Consider the following 27485-nt stretch of genomic DNA (forward strand, 5'->3'; position numbering starts at 1 on the left):
ACAAAATGTTTACATCTTAAATCAGGTGGTTGAATGAAGACAACAATTTTATTGTACACAATCTTCATGATGAATTAACATTTTACTGAAGTGGCAAAGTGAGTACATATCATTATCTTATTTAAGACAGTGAAAATCCATGGTAATCTATAGAAAAATTTTGTGGGAGATAGAAATGGAATCCTATTTGTGGCTTAAGCATGAGCAAATTTTGTGGTCCATTCTTTTTATTTAACAAATAAGCAAGACAAAGTTTAAAAAATCTAAAATTCATGACAAAGTACAATACATAACATTTCAAATAAGAAGGTGTACCAAACACAACAATAATTAAGTCCATGATTTCCTCTGGAACCAATTACCATGTCAGTGGCTACATTAAGATGCCTCTCCTAGCATGGCCAAATTATTTGCTAGCATTGCCACTTCATTCGCTGGACCTGATACCTCTTGTGGATATATTACTACACAGAGCAGCTTCACTCACGAAGAGCACAATAGGAATCTAAGTCACAGTTGAAGTTAGACTTGTCATGACCCAATAGGTATCGCAAGAAATTAAATTAAGGTGACATGTCAGCTGAGCTACCAAAAGAAATCACAATGCACCTTAAAAATGTAAAATAAATATTTTAACAATATTATGACAAGGAAAGTTGCTATTCACCATGTAGCGGAGATACTGAGTTAGAGATAGACACAACAAAAAGACACTCACAATTATAGCTTTTGGCCATTAAGGCCTTCGTCAAAACACACACACACACACACACACACACACACACACACACACAAGCAGGTTGCGTTTGCATGTGTGTGTGTGGTGTTGACAAAGGCCTTAATGGCCAAAAGCTATAATTGAGAGAGTCGTTTTGTTGTGCCTATCTGCAACTCAGCATCTCCACTATATGGCGAGTAGCAACTCTCCTTCTCATAATATTGTTACATTCCATCCAGGATTTTCCATCATTTGAAATAAAGATTTTCGGAATATTAATACTAATTCTATTGGCCTCGATTGCAAATTATAATTCAGATTATCTGCTTTGATTCCAATCTTCATATCATAAAAATTTGGTTATAACTGGTGAAAATTCCAGAGCAGTATATGTGCATGCTGTCACTACGATTGATATCAATTGTAGTGATCTTGTGAGTGCACTGACATTCAGGGAGAAGAAATAAAAAAATCTCTGAGGTTTGCTAGTGGCATTGTAATTCTGTCCGTACTTCTCCCATATTTTAGATCATGGTTACCATACAATATTTCATATGGGATAAGCAAAAACTGTGTGTGCATCACTCTGAAATTAATTCATGTTAATATTTCATAATAAACAACAGAGTTTTATCATCTGCAGTACTCATACCTATCATTCATCCTATATGAGATACTTTTTATTAGTGTGTTGTGGCTCTACTGACCTCAGAAGCCTAGAGAGAAAAAAAAATATATTTTGACAAATTTCACTATAGTTATCTCATTTTGCCGAATACACAGTTTTCTCCAGACCACACTACCCTTCAAGGCTTTCAGATCAATAGTACCAGTCTGTTAGCCATGTTCCAGTATTTTTCTTTCTTTCTACTTCCAACTTAACATTAACCAATTTTTCCAGCAATATATTAAACTTTATTTCTACAATGTGTTACAAAAAACAAATACTGCAGTGCTTCTATTATTTTCAGAGTGTTTTGGTTACCTGACAAACTTTCTAGATACGCTCTTAACAACTTTATGCACATTTTAATTATTCCCTCCAACTTTTGATATGATCTAATAGTTTGTCTAACACTAGAATTTCTAAAATGCATCCAACCTCCCCACTCCTCCACAGTCATCTGTTTCTGTTACAGGATATACATAATCAAGTGCTCCTCAGTGTGCAGACTATTCCTGAATTTCCTTTACTACATCTATCTTCTGCATAAATTTTACAAGTTTCTTATATGCTACAGGCAGAACATTGTTGGTGGATCCTCATTAAAATTTCTGGATCCCACAAATATTCAATGCACTCTATGAAGAAGCACTGATTGATAACAAAATGCAAAAATAAGAAACAGAGAAGTTGATTACACAAAGTTAGATGCAAATATCAAAATGAAAGGTATTTATTAAGAAAGCAATTATTTCCATCTACCTTCAGTTTCAGTACATCTGGTTTTTCAAATACCAACTTCATCTTTTTCCAGTCAAATGATGCTTTCTTCCTGTAATCATCTAATGGTCCTGATGGGAGGTCTGGTATAAAGCTTGTATCATTTGCGTGGGCCATCTTCCGGTTTGTATGTCACTGTAAAAATAAAAATTACACAGATGTCATTCAAAGAATAAAAATCAATTATTGAGTAGCCGGTAGAAAAGCACGGTGTCTACTCTGTTAATGAGCTACAGTACTGTAAATTGTTCCAAAACAGTGCAACAAGAAATAAGAATCAAACATACATATAATACCGGTACTGGATGCGGTCTTCTTTCACAACGGAAATAATAAATGTAATCACCAAAGTCACGAAAACGATCTGGGCTAAATGGGTGTGTACTGAAAACACAGAAAGTAAACCGGCGACGAAACTTTCAGGTATATGCCTGCATATTTTAGACAACCACACGTAACGAGAACGTCTACGTAGAAGAAACAACGACAAGATTATGCATCAGTTTATGAGAAAAAGATCAGCTAACTCTTCTTCTGCGACACAGGAATTAGCTGAAGCAACTGGTGGACGGACATGTTTTGCGCAGATTTACATTTTGGCCAATATAATATCGTCACACTTGGCACTCTCTTTGTATCTCTCTCTCGTCCACACAATAATAGAGCCGTCATTTCCACAGAGAACTGAAATTAGCTCAGCAGTTACGCCTCCACTTTACCACTTTAACTGATTGACAACTACCGTCACGCATCGCGTCTTTCGTTTGTTACAAATTCAGTCATGCAAATTGAATTTGGCGGGAAGATCTCAACCACTGAGTATGTGCTCACGTGACGACTTTTACACCTGTTGAAAAACCCATGCAACCCTTATGACAATGTCACTAGTGTTTGAAGAAAAAAAATACGCTTCTTATGATAGTGTAAGGTTGTTGTTCACATTTCCATATTACAAGCACAGATATTCAAAAGTGAATGAAAGTGTTGTATAGCATTCATAGATCAAAAACATTAATTTTTGTAAATCAATATACGTTCTGTTGCTCGATGTTATTCATTTTACGATACGGGTATAATTTTTTTGCTGCGCCATGAAATAGAGTTGAAGAAGCCGACACATCACAAAACCAAGTTCTGATTCATTGGTTTAGCGGCCTCTGTGTCATTCAACAACAATAAGATACCATATGTAAAATATGATTAAGTTCCAGCCGGCGCGAAAAAAAAGGTTGGTGGGGAATCTGTAGTACTTCTAGAAAGTATTTGCTATTGGAGAAAATAGCACAGTTGCGAAAATGAAACCTACTGTTAATTAATGAAGTATTGCCGAAGACAGTTTTTAGTTATGGTAATTAATTATAGTAATGATTGATGAATCTACACCACGGAGAGAAATAATACTTACAATCCACGCCTCCACGAGCTATAGTATCTGAGCTGATGGCAGTAGCTCAAATCTGGCAGAAGGGTACAGAAGCCCCCGGCTGTGTCTGTAATTTGCTTTATTTTCGTTGCTGTTTTCTGTTCTTTAACTCGTAATACTACAGTTATTAATTTATACCCGCTCTGGTTGCTAATATGATCTTTACCTAAGTCCACGTCCGCTTTCGGCCTTTCCGTGTCATTTTCAAGTTGATCTGAATATTGCGCTATGATGAAGCTAAGTTAAATGATCATGATCATTTGACGTTGCTTCACCACAACACAGGTTTCAGCTCCACTTGAAAACGGCCGGGAATTGAAAGCCGAAACGTAACAGACTTAGTTAAGGATCATATTAGTAACTGGAGCGGCTACTAATTAACTGAATTACAGTTGCGGAACAACAGCATTCTCTGAACAGGAAGAAACAAGAGTACAGCAGTTAAATCGACAAGGAGACGAGCGTCTGTTCGAGACGGTTCTCCTTAAAATTATTGGTAGTTCTTACCTACCAGGTCCCTCGGCTCTTTCCCAAACGGACGAATTCTGTCACTGAATCCAATTTGGTAGCTAAGCTAATGTTTACAATTGAGAGGACGTTTCCTTAACTTCCTCTCTTATTCCTTCTACTGTAAATAAAAACATTTCAAAATTTTGCAAGCTTCAAATTGCGGTATGGTGAACGTTTTTCTTCTTGATCACGTGGGCATCAATGACCAAAGCAGCGTCTACTGCACCGTGAGACGTTTCATTCCTGTTGTGAAGATCCGCATTCTGTGGCTGAATAAGGGAGTACCGAGCTACTAAGAAAATGTTTACGAATAACGACGGATCATTGCGGAGACCACAGTGGCAGATGCTGCAAGAGAGGTGTCGTGCATCACGGAAAGGTTTATTGATTAAATTACGAGAGTGTGATGATGCTTTATTACCGTACACTTCCACTTACTCAGCATGACAACCTGCAGTGTTGTTCTCATTCAAACACTGGAAACGAATACACCACTATATTACAGTTCATCAATGGAGTGCGGCACTTTGTTCCTGTATCATCCGCCAGCATGCCGTCTCACGAAACTACCAACACGAATAAAATCAGAGAAATTAGACCTCATACGGAGGCTTAGCGACAAACGTTCCATCTACGCACAACTCGCCAATGGAAAGAGGAAGAAGGGAGTACAAAAATACCATCCGCCACGCGGAGTAAGGCAGCGTCCGGCGTAGACGTAGATGAAAATGTTTACTCTGGCTCTTTGTAAAATTCCGCGCTCCCTGTTATCGTCTCTGAAGGTTGTAGACATTATTCGATAAACTGCCCGTCTGTTTCTACCAGTGTTAATTAAACAATAACCTTAACGTACCGGTAGCGCCAGAGAGAAAGAATAGGAAGAGGAAGTTTGGATTGGCACTGTAGCCACGGAGCTCTGCAGACACGCTGAGCCAGGCGAATGCGTGTCCGAATAAACATTGCAATGTACTTCTTTACAACACAGACACCGCAATATCGTATTTACGCGCCGATACGCCGACAACAGGCAGCGTCTTTTAATTAAAAATGTCCTCCCCTGAACGCGAATTACATAACTGTGTACGAGTACATGTTGTGATACAGGAACGAAGAGATACGTAAGTTTGGGTCTAGCTGTGAGTCGAGCACGGACAGCCACAGCGTTTAATCCATCCATCTCACCGACGACCCTTTGTGTCCGCACTGAGCCGTAGTCGATTCGGATGCGCACCGCCTGACATGTGCTGTGGTAGGCAGAGGTTGGGGTCTTGTACAACGTATGCTGGTGCTCCTGTTGCGACGACAGCCAGAGTGTCACGCCGGACAAACTCCTGCACCCAGACACCACTTATTTACCCACTACAAGAACGAACGCCGTCAAGTGGCTGAAGGGCACGCTGCTGTATAACATTTTGTAAGCCGCTCCCGAAAACGCTCTGGACTTGTGGGTCCACCTGACGACTCATGAGGCGTTCCGCCACCGTGCATTGTACCGCACACGACTATAGAACTATTTAGGCGCATTATTCGAGGATCCTCCTGCCCATTGGGACGTTGGGGCTACTATAGTTTGTTTGTGTTCTGCTTTACGGTAGGTCTTGTCATGGGGAAGCCTCAGGTACACACAAAAATGAGTCACGGCACACGATTGATCCTCAGAGCAAACCGGTTTAGAGGAAGTCCCCTTACATTCATTACGCTAAGACGACTCGGAAGCTTCTGGTGGCGGTAGTAGGATCCCGTTAAATATATATGCATATAATATAAAACTAAATAAATACACTCCTGGAAATTGAAATAAGAACACCGTGAATTCATTGTCCCAGGAAGGGGAAACTTTATTGACACATTCCTGGGGTCAGATACATCACATGATCACACTGACAGAACCACAGGCACATAGACACAGGCAACAGAGCATGCACAATGTCGGCACTAGTACAGTGTATATCCACCTTTCGCAGCAATGCAGGCTGCTATTCTCCCATGGAGACGATCGTAGAGATGCTGGATGTAGTCCTGTGGAACGGCTTGCCATGCCATTTCCACCTGGCGCCTCAGTTGGACCAGCGTTCGTGCTGGACGTGCAGACCGCGTGAGACGACGCTTCATCCAGTCCCAAACATGCTCAATGGGGGACAGATCCGGAGATCTTGCTGGCCAGGGTAGTTGACTTACACCTTCTAGAGCACGTTGGGTGGCACGGGATACATGCGGACGTGCATTGTCCTGTTGGAACAGCAAGTTCCCTTGCCGGTCTAGGAATGGTAGAACGATGGCTTCGATGACGGTTTGGATGTACCGTGCACTATTCAGTGTCCCCTCGACGATCACCAGTGGTGTACGGCCAGTGTAGGAGATCGCTCCCCACACCATGATGCCGGGTGTTGGCCCTGTGTGCCTCGGTCGTATGCAGTCCTGATTGTGGCGCTCACCTGCACGGTGCCAAACACGCATACGACCATCATTGGCACCAAGGCAGAAGCGACTCTCATCGCTGAAGACGACACGTCTCCATTCGTCCCTCCATTCACGCCTGTCGCGACACCACTGGAGGCGGGCTGCACGATGTTGGGGCGTGAGCGGAAGACGGCCTAACGGTGTGCGGGACCGTAGCCCAGCTTCATGGAGACGGTTGCGAATGGTCCTCGCCGATACCCCAGGAGCAACAGTGTCCCTAATTTGCTGGGAAGTGGCGGTGCGGTCCCCTACGGCACTGCGTAGGATCCTACGGTCTTGGCGTGCATCCGTGCGTCGCTGCGGTCCGGTCCCAGGTCGACGGGCACGTGCACCTTCCGCCGACCACTGGCGACAACATCGATGTACTGTGGAGACCTCACGTCCCACGTGTTGAGCAATTCGGCGGTACGTCCACCCGGCCTCCCGCATGCCCACTATACGCCCTCGCTCAAAGTCCGTCAGCTGCACATACGGTTCACGTCCACGCTGTCGCGGCATGCTACCAGTGTTAAAGACTGCGATGGAGCTCCGTATGCCACGGCAAACTGGCTGACACTGACGGCGGCGGTGCACAAATGCTGCGCAGCTAGCGCCATTCGACGGCCAACACCGCGGTTCCTGGTGTGTCCGCTGTGCCGTGCGTGTGATCATTGCTTGTACAGCCCTCTCGCAGTGTCCGGAGCAAGTATGGTGGGTCTGACACACCGGTGTCAATGTGTTCTTTTTTCCATTTCCAGGAGTGTAGATATAAGTGAATTTGATCCAATAAAGTTCCCTAGATCCTATAGAACCCCTTTCCTTTCCTTGACGCTGGGAGGGCGGGAACGGTACATTGAGGTCAGGCCTCGGAAGACGATCCCTGCCCTCTTTGCCCCCGACCCTTCTCTCCGGCCCTTATGAAAAAAAACGACGACCGCTCGCTTAAAGCTGGAAATCTGGGTTCGAGTCCCGGTGCGGCACAGATTTTCATTGTCGTCATTGTCTTATACAGCTGATAGTTGTTCATATTCGAATATATTTTATATGTCAAATGCCGTCTTGCTACTGCCTGCAGTTCCAAGGGAACGTCGTAAAGAAGTTCCGTAAAGACACTGAAGAAAATTTCCAGCAACCTATCATACAACCAGCTTGTGATCGTTATGTCCCGTACGTAATCATTTAAGTCAGCCAACAACTTATTCATCCAGTAAGCATTGGTGTTCTCAGCGAGGTCTTCGCAGAGGTGATTTGCTATTGCTCCTCCGACCTGATATTAAGTCTGTGTGTAGACGGGATGTCTCTCGTGTATTCAGAGTGGCACCGACAACGGTCGCAGACAAAATCAGCAGAGGCCGCCCGATAACACCGGCCGGCAACTTGGTCATAGTGCGTCCGTTCTTCTTTGCGGGATCAAGGAGGTTGGGTTAGATTAGGTAAGAATCTATTTTATCAAGGATGTTAGAGTATTGTGTGACTTCCTTGGGCAGAATGGATGTCACAACGCATCTGTATGCTTGAACAGAAGTACTGAATTGCGTCTTCCGCAATTAAAAGGACGCCGAATGCATGTGAATGAGCTCTATTTGTCGCGAAAGAAAGTGGCAAATACTGCATACTCTTTCCTCATTTTATGAAATAACAAAACAAATTTTAAGGATATATAAGAAACTATCAGCCTCGATTGCGGTAATGAAACCAACCTTTATCTAGGTTTCAGCCCAAGTAATCGAGCCTTCTTCAGAAGATAAACCTGATTCTATAATATGTCTACGAGGGCATGGTCTAGAAATAAAACTAAAACAGCCTGAATAGGCGTAGTCACATTTTAAAAATGCGGTACATAGGTACTAAGTCACCACCACGACTTAGCTTAAGCTCCAGCGAGCCCCTCGCCCCGTGCAGAGCTTTATGTTTCAGAGTTTCAACCATTCTATATTTCATCTTTGACAGTCATGGTCTCAGTTCGACATGCACAATGTTCCCCGTCATGTTGATATGCACCGCTTTATCCACGTCTACTTAGTTTCACGTGAGCTTCCGAGGCCCACAGCACGGCGTCCATGGAGACGAGGCGCTCGCCGGATCTTAAGCCTTATAGAATTAGGTTTATCTTCTGAAGAAGGTTCAATTACTTGGGCTGAAACCTAGGTAAAGGTTGGTTTCATAACCGCAATCGAGGCTGATAGTTTCTTATATACACTCCTGGAAATGGAAAAAAGAACACATTGACACCGGTGTGTCAGACCCACCATACTTGCTCCGGACACTGCGAGAGGGCTGTACAAGCAATGATCACACGCACGGCACAGCGGACACACCAGGAACCGCGGTGTTGGCCGTCGAATGGCGCTAGCTGCGCAGCATTTGTGCACCGCCGCCGTCAGTGTCAGCCAGTTTGCCGTGGCATACGGAGCTTCATCGCAGTCTTTAACACTGGTAGCATGCCGCGACAGCGTGGACGTGAACCGTATGTGCAGTTGACGGACTTTGAGCGAGGGCGTATAGTGGGCATGCGGGAGGCCGGGTGGACGTACCGCCGAATTGCTCAACACGTGGGGCGTGAGGTCTCCACAGTACATCGATGTTGTCGCCAGTGGTCGGCGGAAGGTGCACGTGCCCGTCGACCTGGGACCGGACCGCAGCGACGCACGGATGCACGCCAAGACCGTAGGATCCTACGCAGTGCCGTAGGGGACCGCACCGCCACTTCCCAGCAAATTAGGGACACTGTTGCTCCTGGGGTATCGGCGAGGACCATTCGCAACCGTCTCCATGAAGCTGGGCTACGGTCCCGCACACCGTTAGGCCGTCTTCCGCTCACGCCCCAACATCGTGCAGCCCGCCTCCAGTGGTGTCGCGACAGGCGTGAATGGAGGGACGAATGGAGACGTGTCGTCTTCAGCGATGAGAGTCGCTTCTGCCTTGGTGCCAATGATGGTCGTATGCGTGTTTGGCACCGTGCAGGTGAGCGCCACAATCAGGACTGCATACGACCGAGGCACACAGGGCCAACACCCGGCATCATGGTGTGGGGAGCGATCTCCTACACTGGCCGTACACCACTGGTGATCGTCGAGGGGACACTGAATAGTGCACGGTACATCCAAACCGTCATCGAAGCCATCGTTCTACCATTCCTAGACCGGCAAGGGAACTTGCTGTTCCAACAGGACAATGCACGTCCGCATGTATCCCGTGCCACCCAACGTGCTCTAGAAGGTGTAAGTCAACTACCCTGGCCAGCAAGATCTCCGGATCTGTCCCCCATTGAGCATGTTTGGGACTGGATGAAGCGTCGTCTCACGCGGTCTGCACGTCCAGCACGAACGCTGGTCCAACTGAGGCGCCAGGTGGAAATGGCATGGCAAGCCGTTCCACAGGACTACATCCAGCATCTCTACGATCGTCTCCATGGGAGAATAGCAGCCTGCATTGCTGCGAAAGGTGGATATACACTGTACTAGTGCCGACATTGTGCATGCTCTGTTGCCTGTGTCTATGTGCCTGTGGTTCTGTCAGTGTGATCATGTGATGTATCTGACCCCAGGAATGTGTCAATAAAGTTTCCCCTTCCTGGGACAATGAATTCACGGTGTTCTTATTTCAATTTCCAGGAGTGTATTAGATTATCACGATTGCTGGCTGGGCTCCAATGCTGAAAGTACTAAAATTTTACGGATGTATCAGATAAAGAGAGAAACGTTCTATTACATTCTCGATATAATCCTTGGTGCATGAAACGCGAGATTACATACACTCTGCACAATTCAAATAAATTCAGTAAAACAGACTATGTCAATTAACATTCAATGACTGTCTTTCACCATACATGTGAAAGACAAACATAAATTTTAGAGCACGATACTCTGAACATCTAAAGCACTGAAAAGTGGAAACATATACAACACATCTGACAATCACTTCATATAATAGAATCAGCATTCTACTGGCATAAAAACACCAGTAAGCAGTAGTTTTCGTCAAGTGAGTATATGTTCTGGGAGTTGACAAATTTTTAATTCGGAAAAATTTGAGAATGTGAAATTAATAGCATCTGCTGTATAATGGTTACGCTTCTCAATAAGTTTATACTACAGCCACTGCCAATAATAACAACAACAACAACAATAATAATAATAATAATAATAATAATAATAATAACTCCCGTGGAGGCCCGGGAAAAGAATAGGCCTCCGGTATGTTCTGCCAGTCGTAAAAGGCGACGAAAAGAACAAACCACTAATAGGGCTAACCCCCTTTTTGTGTGATTAGTTGGTTCAGGACAGAACTAAAGAAGCCTCGGACAAGCGCTGTCATGGTCGGGGACGACGCTTGAACCCTATGCCCGCCCACAATGGTAACGACACTGCTAGCCAACTGGAAAATGATTCAAATCCAAATAGAGGTGTTTTGTAGGATATGCTTCCTGCAACCACCCTAGAAGGAGAACAAAGACAGAGGATGAGATGGTCAGATGAAGTTAATCGACACCTCATGTTCTGTTATTACCAAGCAACAAACCTAGGAACCAACACAACTGGATACAGATCACAAGTATACACAACATTTATTACCAGATACCCAGAATTAAAATTTTTAACAGAACAACGACTAGCTGATCAGATCCGTGTAATAATAAAAAATAACAGGATACCTCAGTCAGAATTAGGAAACATCGAACAACAAGTACAACAAATACTAGAACAAAATAATGTGCAATCAGAAGAAGAAGAAAATACGGTAATGGACTCAAACATCCCAGAGCAAACAAACAAAGAACAACATGCATCAATTAAACAGTCAGAGGAAAACGAAATCTTAAGACAGCCACCAGAACAAGCACAAATAGAACACGAAGTGACACACATGTTAGATATAGAAGAAAAATTTCAGCTGACATATATAGAATACAAAGACACAAATACAGACATTAGACCATTCTTGCATAGACCACCAAATAACCCACAAGTCGAAACAACAATAAAAACTATCAACACAATCATACACAACAAAATAAATGAAAACATAACTATGGAAGAGTTACAACTGCTGGTTTATATAGGAGCACTCACTACACTAAATATACACACTAGGCAGAGATCAGAACCAACCAACACACAGAAGAAACCCACAAAACCAGCATGGCAACACAGACTACAGATCAAAATAGAAAAACTGAAAAAAGACATCGGACAGCTAACACAATTTATAAGAAATGAAATGTCAGAAAAAAAACGAAAAAGGTTAGGTAAAATCTCACAACAAGAAGTGATAGAGCAATTAGATGAAAATAAGCAGAAATTAGAAGCATTGGCCAAACGACTTAAAAGATACAAAAAAAGTGAAAATAGAAGGAAACAAAACCAAACATTCAACACAAACCAAAAGAAATTTTACCAGACAATAGGTAACACACACATTAAAATAGACAATCCACCAAACATAACAGACATGGAACACTTCTGGAGCAACATTTGGTCAAACCCGGTACAACATAACAGGCATGCACGGTGGATACAAGCAGAAACAGATACATACAAGATGATACCACAAATGCCTGAAGTGATAATTTTGCAACATGAAGTCACCCAAGCAATTAATTCTACTCACAATTGGAAAGCCCCTGGAAAAGATAAAATAGCAAATTTCTGGCTAAAGAAATTCACCTCAACACATTCACATCTAACTAAATTATTTAACAGTTACATTGCAGACCCATACACATTCCCTGATACACTTACACATGGAAAAACTTATCTGAAACCTAAAGATCAAGCAGACACAGCAAACCCAGCTAAATATCGCCGCATAACATGCCTACCAACAATATACAAAATATTAACTCCAGTCATTACACAGAAATTAATGACACATACAACACAGAACAAAATTATAAATGAAGAACAAAAAGGCTGTTGCAAAGGAGCACGAGGATGTAAAGAGCAACTGATAATAGATGCAGAGGTGACATATAAAGCTAAAACTAAGCAAAGGTCGCTACACTATGCATACATTGATTACCAAAAGTTTTTGATAGTGTACCCCACTCATGGTTCCTACAAATATTGGAAATATACAAAGTAGATCCTAAATTGATACAGTTCCTAAACATAGTAATGAAAAATTTGAAAACCACACATAATATCCAAACAAATTCAAATAATATCACATCACAGCCAATACAGATCACGCGTGGAATATATCAAGGAGACTCATTAAGTCCTTTCTGGTTCTGCCTTGCTCTGAACCCACTATCCAACATGCTAAATAATGCAAATTATGGATACAATATTACTGGAACATACCCACACAAAATCACACATCTGCTATACATGGATGATCTAAAACTACTGGCAGCAACAAATCAACAACTCAACCAATTACTAAAGATAACAGAAGTATTCAGCAATGATATAAATATGGCTTTTGGAACAGACAAATGTAAGAAAAATAGTATAGTCAAGGGAAAACATACTAAACAAGAAGATTACATATTGGATAACCACAGTGACTGCATAGAAGCCATGGAAAAAACAGATGCCTATAAATATCTAGGATACAGACAAAAAATAGGAATAGATAATACAAATATCAAAGGAGAACTAAAAGAAAAATATAGACGAAGACTAACAAAAATACTGAAAACAGAATTGACAGCAAGAAACAAGACAAAAGCTATAAATACTTATGCTATACCAATATTGACCTACTCATTTGGAGTAGTGAAATGGAGTAACACAGACCTAGAAGCACTCAATACACTTACACGATCACAATGCCACAAATATAGAATACATCACATACATTCAGCAACTGAAAGATTGACATTAAGCAGAAAGGAAGGAGGAAGGGGATTTATCGACATAAAAAACCTACATTATGGACAGGTAGACAATTTAAGAAAATTCTTTATAGAACGAGCAGAAACTAGCAAAATACACAAAGCAATCGTTCATATAAATACATCGGCTACACCACTGCAATTTCATAACCACTTCTACAACCCTTTAGATCACATAACATCAACAGATATGAATAAAGTAAATTGGAAAAAGAAAACACTACATGGCAAGCACCCGTATCATCTAACACAGCCACACATAGATCAAGATGCATCCAACACATGGCTAAGAAAAGGCAATATATACGGTGCGACGGAAGGATTCATGATTGCAATACAGGATCAAACAATAAACACCAGATATAACAGCAAGCATATTATTAAAGATCCCAATACCACAACAGATAAATGCAGACTTTGCAAACAACAAATAGAAACAGTAGGTCACATCACAAGTGGATGTACAATACTAGCAAATACAGAATACCCCAGAAGACATGACAATGTAGCAAAAATAATACATCAACAACTTGCCATACAACGTAAACTAATAAAACAACACATTCCCACATACAAGTATGCACCACAAAATGTACTGGAGAATGATGCATACAAATTATACTGGAACAGAACCATTATAACAGATAAAACAACACCACATAACAAACCTGACATCATACTCACCAATAAAAAGAAGAAATTATCACAACTAATCGAAATATCCATACCCAATATGACAAATATACAGAAGAAAACAGGATAAAAAATTGAAAAATACATCCAACTGGCTGAGGAAGTCAAGGACATGTGGCATCAGGATAAAGTTGACATTATACCAATTATACTATCAACTACAGGAGTCATACCACACAATATCCACCAGTATATCAATGCAATACAGCTACATCCAAACTTATATATACAACTACAGAAATCTGTAATTATTGACACTTGTTCAATTACCCGAAAGTTCCTAAATGCAATGTAACATATACCATACAGTTAAAAGGAAGTCATGCTTGATCAAGGTCCGCGTCACCTTCCATTTTTAACCAGACATAACGTCTGAGGCAAGAAAGATAATAATAATAATAATAATAATAATAACAATAATAATAATAATAATAATATGTATATGTATAACTTATCTCACAAAAGAAAGACTTTTTTTGTGGAATATTGTTGTTTTGTACATAATTAAGTACAGTTTAGGGCAATAACGAAATAACGTGTAAACTTTCGCAACTCTCCATTTCGCATTTTTGTGTAAAGGGGAGTTTTCTTGCTTAACCATTTTTTGGGACAAATGTACAATATGCCTAACAGATGTATTAGTTCACGAATTTATTTCCGGGCTGAAAATCAGATATTCTTACGCTGCACCCACACAACTTGTGCTAACTGTAGACTACCTTGTTACATGTTCGCTTGTAGCCATGCTTATTTGATTTCGTCACTCTCTCAAAGGATCTGTTCTCGGAGCCCTTAGTTCCTTTGCGGCTAACTTTTCCTGGCAATTTACTATTCTGTTCCCACAAGGACATTTTCACTCTGCAGCGGAGTGTGCGCCGATATGAAACTTCCTGACAGCTTAAAGCTGTGTGCCAGACCGAGACTCGAACTAGGGACCTTTGCCTTTCGCGGGCAAGTGCACTACCGACCGAGCTACCCAAGCACGATGCACGATCCCACCTCACAGCTTTACTTCTCTGTTAGCATTTAAAGTAGTTACAACATAGTTCATGTTTACACTGCACCGAAAGCCGATTCTTGCACAATAAACAACCAACACCAAACACAAAGCGTCATTTGTGGAAATGTCTAAACTCAAGCAGTAATGCCTACATGGTTAGTTGATTAGAATGCAAATGAGGCGCTGAGATCCAAAAGGGCCTGAAGCACACCGCTGTCGATCCCACATTTAGAATATTAGAGAAACCAGTGATGCAGCTTTTCGTTAATTTTGATGTATACAGTGTGGGCCTATAGCACAGATAAAAATGACTCACCATAAGATTAAACAGATTTCAGAAGCGTGAATAAATGCTACAGTCTCACAATCGACGACAATGTGCTTTATGCTCTTATGATTCTCACAAGGGAAACCCCATCGCACCCTCTTCAGATTTAGTGGTAAGAGGGCCCAGTAGATATCCCGTTAAAAACTGAACACAGATCAAGCATGAAAAAAGGAAGGTGTACTTAATTGTGATAAATAAGCAAAATAGAAGCAGTGAACGGTCCAGGCTCAAGAAGTACAACATCGAGAACAGATGCAGAGCCATGGCGTCGTAGTTAAGCGGCGACCGAGTTGGACTACACAGCGGACGAGCCTGTGTTCAAAGCCCGTTGTGGCACTTTTATTTTTTCACAAAATTATGAACTGTCCTTCCGCTCACTGACGTGTCTGTTCGTTGTATTCAAATTTTTGTCTGCGTCGTGGTGAAACGACCGTTTGCAACAGCGAGGTGTAAGGAAGAGACCTATAATGAAAGTTGATCCTGCACACCTACTCTATTAGCGGCCGAAAGGAAGTGGCTTTCGAATGGGAACCGCAAATGTTTGATGTCAAGGCGACAAGCCAACCGAATCCTCCACCGCAAACCACGTCTGGTGTGTCATAGAAGGTATTAGTGACAGTACGTGTGTCATATGATACGAATCTCTTATCAACGTAACTAATTTGTACGCCAGGTAAGTGAGTGGGATATGCCTCCTTGCCCGATTTAGGTGGTCGTATGAATTGAAAGTGATCACTCCCAAGGAAATGATGAAAATATGATAGTTCGTCACATAAGCTGCAACAAATGAACGCAACAGTTTCACAATATGTTTTTAACGTTTTTGAAGTTGCGTTCTGTTATGAAAGTTTTGACGCTTGAATTTCTTTTTTGTAACATTGTTCACATATTTATGTGGTATCTCCCCTGCTCTCGCTATTCATCACATTTACTTACGAAGTAATGTACTCTTGCCACATGACTCATATTCTATAACCAATATATGACAATTGTCAGGGCTACAGACAGAGAACAAACATTTCAGTGACAGGACGGACAGCTGATAATTCTGAGAAAGAAAGAAATAAGTAAAAAATTGGCACAAAAGAGTTTCGAACAATGCTCATCCGCTTTCTTTTCTTATCTCACTTTGTTCGTTACTGTTCGTTGTATTTGTTTGGGGAGGATGTCCCATGACACCCGCTCAATTTCATCGTTGCTTCATTCACTCAGTATGTTTTGTTACAGGGGGTAGCTAACTCTCTTTTTTTTTTCTTGTTGATCTCTATTTGCTCGCTATTGTTCGTTGCATTTGTTGGGGGTGGAGGTCGCATGACGCTCGCTCAAGTTTGTCGTTGAACCTTCACTCAGTATTTTTAGCACAAAGGGCACCTAACCCTCTGACCGAACACGCTGAGCTACCGTGCCGGCCAACCCTCTGACCGAACACGCTGAGCTACCGAGCCGGCTAATAACAACGACATCATGGCTATGTAAATACACTCAATGTCGTACTTGCTAAGCTTGGACCGTTCGCTGTTTCTATTTCGATTTTTTTTTCACAGTTCATTACAGTTTCTTCCTGTCTCCATGCTTGATCTGTATTCAGTTGTTGTTCACTGGACCATATTACCACTAAATCTGGGAGGGGCCGAGGAGGGGAGGGGGGGGGGTGCAATGCGGAGTTTCCCTTGTCAGCGCCTCAAATGATGGATTACTGTATGATAAACTTCATATACTACAGCTCAATCAGAAAAGCACAAAATAGGTTTACTGTCAGTATAACTTTAATACGTACTGACGTCTGATCTATTACAGCATATTAGTGAGTGAATTAGCATATCTGAGGAGTGGGCTATCATCCAGCTACATTTATGCCGAGCCAATGGGGATACAAGTCCGCCGCAGTGTACCTCCACCTGGCCGCACTGACGTAAACTTCTAATGAGTGGCAAGGCCTGTCTGTGCACATTGTAAACCGTGCATGTTGTTTTATCAAATTCGTGTGTATTTGGCCCGTTAAGGCACTTATGTCACACGAGTTACGCCTGCGCGAAAGCTCCTTAAAACTTGCACAACTGTAGATGTGCTCACGAGCCTGATGCCAAGTTTCTCACCGAGCGAGGTGGGGCAGTGGTTAGACACTGGACACGCATTCGGGAGGACGACGGTTCAGTCCCACGTTCGGCCATCCTGATTTAGGTTTTCCGTGATTTCCCTAAATTGCTCCAGGCAAATGCCGGGATGGTTCCTTTGAAAGGGCACGGCCAACTTCCTTCCCCGTCCTTCCCTAATCCGATGAGACCGATGACCTCGCTGTCTGGTCTCCTTCCTTAAAACAATCCCAACCCCCTAAGTTTCTCGAAGTCTAGAGGAACAGTAGCGCCTTAGATTTAACTACCTCATCTTTCAGACTGCAGCATCTGTATTACGATTAAAAGCATTCAAAGAAAAATAACCAATAAAACCGCAAGTTGTCGAAAGTTAGGGTGGCCGGCCGGAGTGACCGAGCGGTTAAAGGCGCTACAGTCTGGAACCGCACGACCGCTACGGTCGCAGGTTCGAATCCTGCTTCGGGCATGGATGTGTGTGTTGTCCTTAGGTTAGTTAGGTTTAAGTAGTTATAAGTTCTAGGGGACTTATGACCACAGCAGTTGAGTCCCATAGTGCTCAGAGCCATTTTTTAAAGTTAGGGTGTTCACGTCCTCTTGTGCTGTTACACAGCAGCCGCCACTGTCAATTAACATTCAGTGATTGTATTTCAGCATACGTGTGAAAGACAAACATAAATTTTAGACTAAGGTATTCTAAACACCTAAACCATTGAAAAGTGGAAACATATACAAGACATTTGTAAATTACCTCATATAATAGAATCACCACCCTACTGGCTCAAAAACACCAGTAAGCAGTAACTATAATTCGTAGAAAGCTAATCTACATCTACATCTACATGGATACTCTGCATATCACATTTAAGTGCAAGGCAGAGGGTTCATCGAACCACCTTCACAATTCTCTATTATTCCAATCTCGTATAGCGCGTGGAAAGAATGAACACCTGTATCTTTCCGTACGAGCTCTGATTTCCCTTATTTTATCGTGGTGATCGTTCCGCCCTATGTAGGTCGGTGTCAACAAAATATTTTCGCATTCAAAGGAGAAATGCCCTCGTATCACAACTCAGCGAAGATCCACTGCAGTAACTTTTAAGCATAAATGCGCCACCCCTCTCACACCAACAAATTATTTCTTGAGTTTCTAATTTACGCCTAAAATTTCTGATAAAACATTTTGCCTACTTGTGGTTTTCAATAAAGCTGCGATTTCACTGCATAGATTCCGAGTTACATCCCGATTATGAGATTTCTCATCCTTGAGATGCCATAAACTCCCTCTTTCTTGGACTAGATTTACAAGTTTCTCAGAGTCCACGGTTAGTATGTGAGAACGTCGGCTGGTTTGACTGAAGTTAGAAGTCTGTAAGTTCCGGCGATGAGATCGGCCGCACTGTGATCACGCACTTTCTGGCGTACTAAATTGAAAACATAGTCCGATGTCGGTCGGTCGGCCGTCGACGGAATCCTCTTGTCAGTGTGCCATTGTGACCGCAGACTGGAGTCGTCCGGCGCATTTTCTCTGGTGCTACGGCAGATATTTGCAATTTCATGTTTGCAGAGTATAGCTTGAGTCAGCCCAAAAAAATAACACTCATCATGTGTTTCAAGCGACGGCAACGGAAGGCGTCGGTTTGTTTCCCCATTTCAAACAAAATGATTTTTAAAGCAGAGTTTTACGTTCCCATACAATTACAAATTAGTACAGTGCGACATTCGTTTTATCGATATGTATTAACAGGGACAGGAAAACAAGAAGAATAACAAGTACTCCAGCACAGGCTCATACGCCGCCCTGTCCCGCGCAGTCTGCTACAGCCTAGCAGGTGCGCTACTCAGTCGCTACTGGAGTATTCATTATTCTTCGTGTTTCACTGTCCCTCTTAATACATATCGATAAAACGAATGTCGCGCAAAACTTATCTGTGACCGCTCTATCGAATGGGCACGTAAAACTCCGATGTAAAAATCACTTTGTTAGTATTGGAAAACAAACCGACGCTTTCCGTCGACAATGGGCGTCGTATGAAACATGTAATCAGCAGCATTTGTTTGGACCGACTCCATCTACACATTGCATAAACACCGAAACATAAGAGAAAATAAGCCTGAATACTCTTAGGACAGACACCAATTGTATTACGAATGATTCCAGAGAGCTCTTTTCCACTGCATGTTGTGATTTTGTTATTACGGAGTACTGTGGAGTGAAAGAAAGAGGATGAAATCCCATTCTCGCTCATAGCCTGACACTAACCAAATAGCTTCAAGAGGATCAAAAAAAAAAAAAAATGGCTCTGAGCACTATGGGACTCAACATCTGAGGTCATAAGTCCCCTAGAACTTAGAACTACTTAAACCTAACTAACCTAAGGACATCACACACATCCATGCCCGAGGCAGGATTCGAACCTGCGACCGTAGCAGTCCCGCGGTTCCGGACTGCAGCGCCAGAACCGCTAGACCACCGCGGCCGGCTTCAAGAGGATCGTCGAGCTCAATGTCTCCATCTGATAGATGGCCCACTATCAAGATAGATCTGGGATCTAACCCTTAACATTCTAGCGCATTCTTGTGTCAAGATTTGAAGCCACTACTGCTCATTTGCTCAGGCCAAATACACTATGTGATCAAAAGTATGCAGACAACCCCCAAAATATGCGTTTTGTGTGTATTGTGCTGCCACCTACTGCCAGGTACTCCATATCAGCGACCTCAATAGTCATTAGACATCGTGAGAGAGCAGAATGGGACGCTCCGTGGAACTCACGGACTTCGAACGTGGTAAGATCTTATGGGATCAAACTGCTGGCGTCAACGGTCCCTTAGCTTACGCACTACTTAAGCTAACTTAAACTAACTTACGCTAAGGACAACACACACACCCATGCCCGAGGGAGGTTCAAAATGGCTCTGAGCACTATGGGGCTCAACTTCTGAGGTCATCAGTCCCCTAGAACTTAGAACTACTTAAACCTAACTAACCTAAGGACATCACACACATTCATGCCCGAGGCAGGATTCGAACCTGCGGCCGTAGCGGTCTCGCAGTGCGAGACTGTAGCGCCTAGAACCGCACGGCCACTCCGGCCGCCCCTGAGGGAGGACTCTAACGTCCGACGGGGGTAGCCGCGCGAACCGTGACAAGACGCCCAGACCGCGCGGCTACCCCGCGCGGCCGTGGTCAGGTGATTGGGTGTCACTTGTGTCATACATCTGTACGCTAGGTTTCCACACTCCTAAACATCCCTAGGTCCACTGTTTCCGATGTGATAGTGAAGTGGAAACGTGAAGTGACATGTACAGCACAAAAACATACAGGCCGACCTCGTCTGTTGACTGACAGAGGGTCGTAATGTGTAATTGGCAGACATCTATCCAGACCATCACACAGGAATTCGAGACCTCATCAGGATCCACTGCAAGTACTATGATAGCTTGGGGACGTGAGAAAACTTGAGTTTCATGGTCGTGCGGCTGCTCATAAGCCACACATCACGCCAGTGAACACCAAACGACGCCTCGCTTGGTGTAAGGAGCGTAAACATTGGACGATTCAATAGTGGAAAAACGTTGTGTGGAGTGACGAATCACGGTACACAATGTGGCGATCCGATGGCAGGGTGTGGGTATGGCTAATGCCCGGTAAACGTCATCTACCAGCTTGCGTAGCGCCAACAATAAAATTCGGAGGCGGTGGAGTTATTTTGTGGTCGGGTTTTTCATGGAGGAGGGTTGTACCCCTTGTTGTTTTGCGTGGCACTATCACAGCACGGGCCTACGTTGATGTTTCAAGCACCTTCTTGCTTCCCACTGTTGAAGAGCAATTCGGAGATGGCTATTGCAACTTTCAACACGATCGAGCACCTGTACTTAATGCACGGCCTGTGGCGGAGTGGTTACACGACGATAAACCCCTATAATGAACTGGCGTGCACAGAGTCCTGACCTGAATCCTATAGAACACCTTTCGGATGTTTTGGAAAACCGACTTCGTGCCAGGCCTCACCGACCGACATCGATACCTCTCCTCAGTGCAGCTCTCTGTGAAGAATGGGCTGCCATTCCCCAAGAAACCTCCCAGCACCTGATTGAACGTGTGCCTGCGAAAGTAGAAGCTGTCATCAGGGCTAAGAGTGGGCCAACACCACACTGATTTCCAACATTACCGATGGAGAGCGCCACGAACTTGTCAGTCATTTTCAACTAGATGTCCGGACATTTCTGATCACATAGTGAACTAGTGATGTAAATTTCTCTCGTCAACATATTCGAAACGCTTATCTCTGGGTTGAGAATGACGCAGCCATCGCGTGCTTTAGTGAACTTCGCTATGAAAGTGTGTGTCATAGCTACCGACCCAGGAACCAAAAACAACATTTTTTTCAAAAATATTGCACACATGTTAGCAAGTTCGGAGCAGTACTACACTGATGATGCAGCCACAGAGAAAATAGTTATCTCAGTTCAAAATGGAAGTTGTCCCATCGCTGGAACAAGTTGTCGATACAAGTGAGTGAGATATTATCTGCGTATTAACCTCTAAGCACTAGTGTGACAGATTTACGTTTCGTGAGCAGTTGCACAGGTGTCAGTCGTTAGATTTGCAGCTACTTCTTACGAACTTTTTTCTTTTTTTCCAAATTCAGGACTTCGACTGGTTTGATAGCTTAACGCAACGTTACTCTGAGCGATTTATCAAAGTTCATCTTTAGAAAGTCGCTTCACTGTAAATTTTTTCTCTAGTAACTGACAAGTTGCAATGGCATTTCTGCCAGATTGCTTGTGACAAATACCAGCAGTTCCCTTGAAGGTTCATCACCATCCGTAAAGCAAAACTGTATTCTACGTAATTAGAGACGGCCTGTGCAGAGCGCAGTACAAGCATCAGATAAGCAATTTTCTACCGATGTGGTAACCTTCTATAAATGGTAAAGTGACGTCTTTCAGCATTACTGCAACTGATACTGAAATATTTGGCAATAGCTCGTAAAATAGATAACTGGAGCTGACACACTGATGAATTTAAGCTAATTAAGTGCAACATTATGGAAGTCATTACAACTACTCACTTTTATAGTTGGGAGTAGACGCAAGAGGTCGTCAACAGACCAATTACGATATGACCACCACGACACTTGAATAACAAGAATATCTTCGGCTGCGACAAGTTTGTCCCGGCAGTAAAGTAAAGGCCTAAATGCCACTGTTCCGAACAGAAGTTTACGGGAGGCTTCCTTTGCCTGCAAGAACTGCAGGAACTGGAAGCGATCACACACGATTTTTCCATTTGGTCCTTCCACTGCCTCACTTCTTGCTCACTGAAACAAGGCGGAAAAGAACTGAGAGTTCCGTAATGACGGATCCAGCCCATATCGCGTTAACACGACCAACTCCTGTTTACAGCACACATGAAATATCTAAATTTTTGCCTAGCTGTTTATGTCTTCCAGTTATTTTCTTCGTTTGAGAATTCCTCGTCAATGGCGCGTCTCTCTGTGCCTCTTGGTCTATTCTGTTTCATTCTACCAGGTTCACTAGTCCCAGACTTCCCTCTCAGAATCGCCATTTAATTTTCTTTGTGTATGTCCTAATTCCTCTACATTTATTTATTTATTGGTTTGTCTGTCCTGCTAAGATTATTGTCTGCATACCCTCTCTTAGACCAGACCAACACCTTACGACTTTCAAGCGACAAAGTCACACGCGAGAGTAATATAACTGTTTAATTAATAATAATTGTGTTACTTGTAATAGCTATAATATAACCAAAGCTTACAAAGACAAGAAGAAAACACACAGTAATAGAAAAGGAGCCAATAAATAAAAACATGTGTAATATGGAATAGGTGAGAAGTAGAGCTTCTGTTGATTATTTCAAGCGATAAGCTATTTTTGAAACTGGGGAATCTGTAGCGGCACCTATACAATGGGGGTTTGTTATATGAATGATAATGAAGCACTTTCACTCCACTTTAAGTGATGATCCACTATTGCACAAAAATATTTGACTGAGGAAGCGAGAGGGATTTACATCCTTTTCAGAATGACGTGTGCAAGGAATCGCGCAGATATGAACTGATAAGATGTTGATGGACTACGAGGATAGGCAAGGGTTTAGAAGAGTACGGTCTGAGTTCGATTTTGTTGGGCTAATATTATGTAGAGTGGACATTTTCATTAACGGAATTTATAGCTGCCGTTTGACTTCTTTGTCTGTCGCTGGGATAAGGCTGAAGTGATCCACATAAAGATGATAATTGCAGTATGAGAGTATGGAAGACATGTCATTAATATAGTTTTAAAATAACGATAGCTCTAATTCTGAGGATTCCGGGAAACATGACACGAATATAGCTTTCCACTACGAATTTTGCGTTCTCTTCATATGAAACCTGACCCAAAACATTTCTATTCTGTTACAGCAGATCTCTACATTATTTCTGTATTAACTTGTCTTTGCACGGGAGTCTTCCACAGTTCTTCATTTGACTTCATTGACTTTGGCCATCAGACATTGGAGATCCTTTGGAGCAACGAATACTATCGTTCTGAATTGGCATGAAATATATTACCATTTTCACACTCTTGTAACGGAAAATATTTCACATATTCACTGAATATTCTGATCTTGGTTTTTCTATAGTTGTTACTGCTTATATACATTTCATGAAATTCTTAAATACGTCATTTTTGTATTCTGGTTCCAAGGACCTCTGTTGTTTCACCCGTTTTGGGACAGATCACCATTTTAATATGTCATGATTTCAGTGGTCCTTCATGTCTCCAAAGTTTTGTGAATGTAGGCAGAAGTAACCAGTAAAGTCTAAATCCGCAACATAACTACTCTGGGCTCACATTCCACTTCTCTTAACTTTAGCGAGCTCTCTCAGCACTTCATCTAGACCAAAAAGAGGTAAAGAGAGAATTAACCTGCTAAACACTACGTCGCGACGGAAATGTGAAGTGCACCAGAAAAAGGTACTAGCAGGTGTAGGATTGAAACGAATACATAATCCATCAATTTTGAAACATGCAGCCGCGCAAACTCCAACTCGTCCACTGATGTTACGCCACGTATCGTCCGGCCTTCCTCGGAGTTACCCAAGACGTCGGAAAATACGCAACCGAAGTGTCAGTGGACGAGTTGGAATTTGCGTGGCTGCATGCCCGAAACTTAATGGGCTATTAATTACGCTGTCAAAAGCTGAAAGGGTTCGTCGAGACAAATGCAGCGTCAGTGTAACAGAGCGGATTGGTTGACACGATGTGAACGTGACAAGGAGACTGCCACTCGTCATTACCGATTTCGTTCAGGTGAATGGTATATGAAAGGTCTGGCCAGAAATGAAAGTGACAGAAGTGACAGATTGTCGAGCGTTTAGAAAAGAAAATAGCGGTTTTGGTGCAGGTCGGGCGAAGCACAAGCCATTCATGTTAGCGTTGCTTCCAAGCGACGGTTGGTGCAACGGAAAGAGTGCAGGACGATACGCGGATCGCGGGGTCGAGTCCGAGTGCGGCAGCTTTGTTTATTTTCAATATTTACGTTAATTACACTGTACCAAAACACATATTGTGTTTATTAACATTTTCATTAAATGCATGAAAAGTAAAGGCAAATGAAAATTTGAGATTGTAAATAAATTTCCAGGAAGGGGTTGTAAGCGTACACGTGAACTTTGTATGTAAGATAGCTATTTTATTATTTTGCGGTTGATGATTTGCACGTGCTGGGGTGATATACATCGTAAGAACAGGGGAAGCAGTAATTTTCTCGGCATACTGCAGACGTTATACCCCTCGCATTTTTATAATTTATGGTTGTTTTAAAGCCTCTATTGAAAGACAGAGTTGGTTTACATTCATAAAATGTTCTGTCACCGCACAGTTTGGCAGCAAACCACGCTCAACGCATCATTTGCCAAATACTGGCGAGGCTAGTTGGCGATGTACAGCGAAATGACGATGCAGTTTTCTCGTAATGAGATATCTTTTCTCTCTGATGAGGTAAGAACAGTTTTGAAGGCTGTTGATCAAGAATAGGCATCACAGGGCTACATTGTGCTCGTGAATGCTGTAAGTGCAATGCTTTCTTAGAAATTTATTTGCAACTCCAAATCTTCCTTTGCCTTTCACTTTCATGCCATTTATGAAAATGTTAATTAATAAAGTATATGCATCAAGCACAATTTCGGTTTATTTGCAGTGTGAGTAAGGTAAAGCTTGATAATAAAAGATTGCGCATACCGACCCAACCCAACAGAGTTTTGATACCGTTCAGTACTCTTTCCGCTGCAGCCTTGAAATTAAAATTAAGCTCCTTCCGAACAGCCTCGGAAGGGCCCACGGTGGTGACCGATCGCCGTGTCATACTCAGCCGACAGGCGTCAATGGATGAAGATACGGAGGGTCATGTGGTCAGCACACCGCTCTCCCGACCGTTGTCATCTCTCGTGAACGGAGCCGCCACTTCTCAATAAAGTACACTACTGGCCATTAAAATTGCTACACCAAGAAGAAATGCAGACGATAAACGGGTATTATTGGACAAATATGTTATACTAAAAGTGATATGTGATTACATTTTCACGCAATTTGGGTGCATAGATCTTGAGAAATCGGTACCCACAACAACCACCTCTGGCCGTAATAACTGCCTTGATACGCCTGGGCATTGAGTCAAACAGAGCTTGGATGGCGTCTACAGGTACAGCTGCCCCCTGCAGCTTCAAGATGATACCACAGTTCATCAAGAATAGTGACTGGCGTATTGTGACGAGCCACTTGCTCGGCCACCATTGACCAGACGTTTTCAATTGGTGAGAGATCTGGAGAATGTGCTGGCCAGGGCAGCAGTCTAACATTTTCTGTATCCAGAAAGGCCCATACAGGACCTGCAACATGCGGTCGTGCATTATCCTGCTGAAATGTAGGGTTTCGCAGGGATCGAATGAAGGGTATAGCCACGGGTCATAACACATCTGAAATGTAACGTCCACTGTTCAAAGTGCCGTCAATGAGAACAAGAGGTGACCGAGACGTCTAACCAATGGCACCGCATACCATCACGCCGGGTGATACGCCGGTATGGCGATGACGAATACACGCTTCCAATGTGCGTTCACCGCGATGTCGCCAAACACAGATGCGACCATCATGATGCTGTAAACAGAACCTGGATTCATCCGAAAAAATGACGTTTTGCCATTTGTGCACCCAGGTTCGTCGTTGAGTACACCATCGCAGGCGCTCCTGTCTGTGATGCAGCGTCAAGGGTAACCGCAGCCATCGTCTCCCAGCTGATAGTCCATGCTGCTGCAAACGTCGTCGAACTGTTCGTGCAGATGGTTGTTGTCTTGCAAACGTCCCCATCTGTTGACTCACGGATCGAGACGTGGCTGCACGATCCGTTACAGCCATGCGGATAAGATGCCTGTCATCTCGTCTGCTAATGATATGAGGCCGTTGGGATCCAGTACGGCGTTCCGTATTACCCTCCTGAACCCACCGATTCCATATTCTGCTAACAGTCATTGGATCTCGACCAACGCGAGCAGCAATGTCTCGATACGATAAACCGCAGTTGCGATAGGCTACAATTCGACTTCATCAAAGTCGGAAACGCGATGGTAAGCATTTCTTCTCCTTACACGAGGCATCACAAGCACGTTTCACCAGGCAACGCCCGTCAACTGTTGTTTGTGTATGAGATATAGGTTGGAAACTTTCCTCATGTCAGCACGTTGTAGGTGTCGGCACCGGCGCCAACCTTGTGTGAATGCTCTGAAAAGCTAATCGTTTGCATATCACAGCATCTTCTTCCTGTCGGTTAAATTTCGCGTCTGTAGCACGTCATCTTCGTGGTGTAGCAATTTTAATGGCCAGTAGTGTAGGTCCTCCATTGGTCTCACAAGGGCTGCGTGCACGCCGCTCGCTAATAGCGCTCGACAGTCCCGGACTGTCACCCATGTAAGTGCTAGCCAAGCCCAACAG

At 43.1% G+C, this 27485-nt stretch overlaps 1 protein-coding gene across 2 annotated transcripts in view; it reads right to left on the minus strand.

The window, feature by feature from the left end:
- Positions 1–27485, minus strand: part of LOC126470331 (peroxisomal acyl-coenzyme A oxidase 3) — a 200056-nt gene that overhangs the window by 57973 nt on the left and 114598 nt on the right. The window contains exons 1-2 of one of the 2 annotated variants that reach the window (XM_050098121.1): positions 2450–2897; positions 2145–2297 (exon numbers count right to left, since the gene is read on the minus strand). In XM_050098121.1, coding sequence (XP_049954078.1) covers positions 2145–2279 — 135 coding nt within the window. In that variant the 5' untranslated portion in view covers positions 2280–2297; positions 2450–2897. Of the gene's footprint in view, positions 1–2144; positions 2298–2449; positions 2898–27485 lie in introns of those variants that run through there. The other variant, XM_050098130.1, reaches the window with a different exon arrangement.

Source organism: Schistocerca serialis, chromosome 1 (assembly GCF_023864345.2).
Source record: "Schistocerca serialis cubense isolate TAMUIC-IGC-003099 chromosome 1, iqSchSeri2.2, whole genome shotgun sequence".
NCBI lineage: Eukaryota > Metazoa > Arthropoda > Insecta > Orthoptera > Acrididae > Schistocerca > Schistocerca serialis.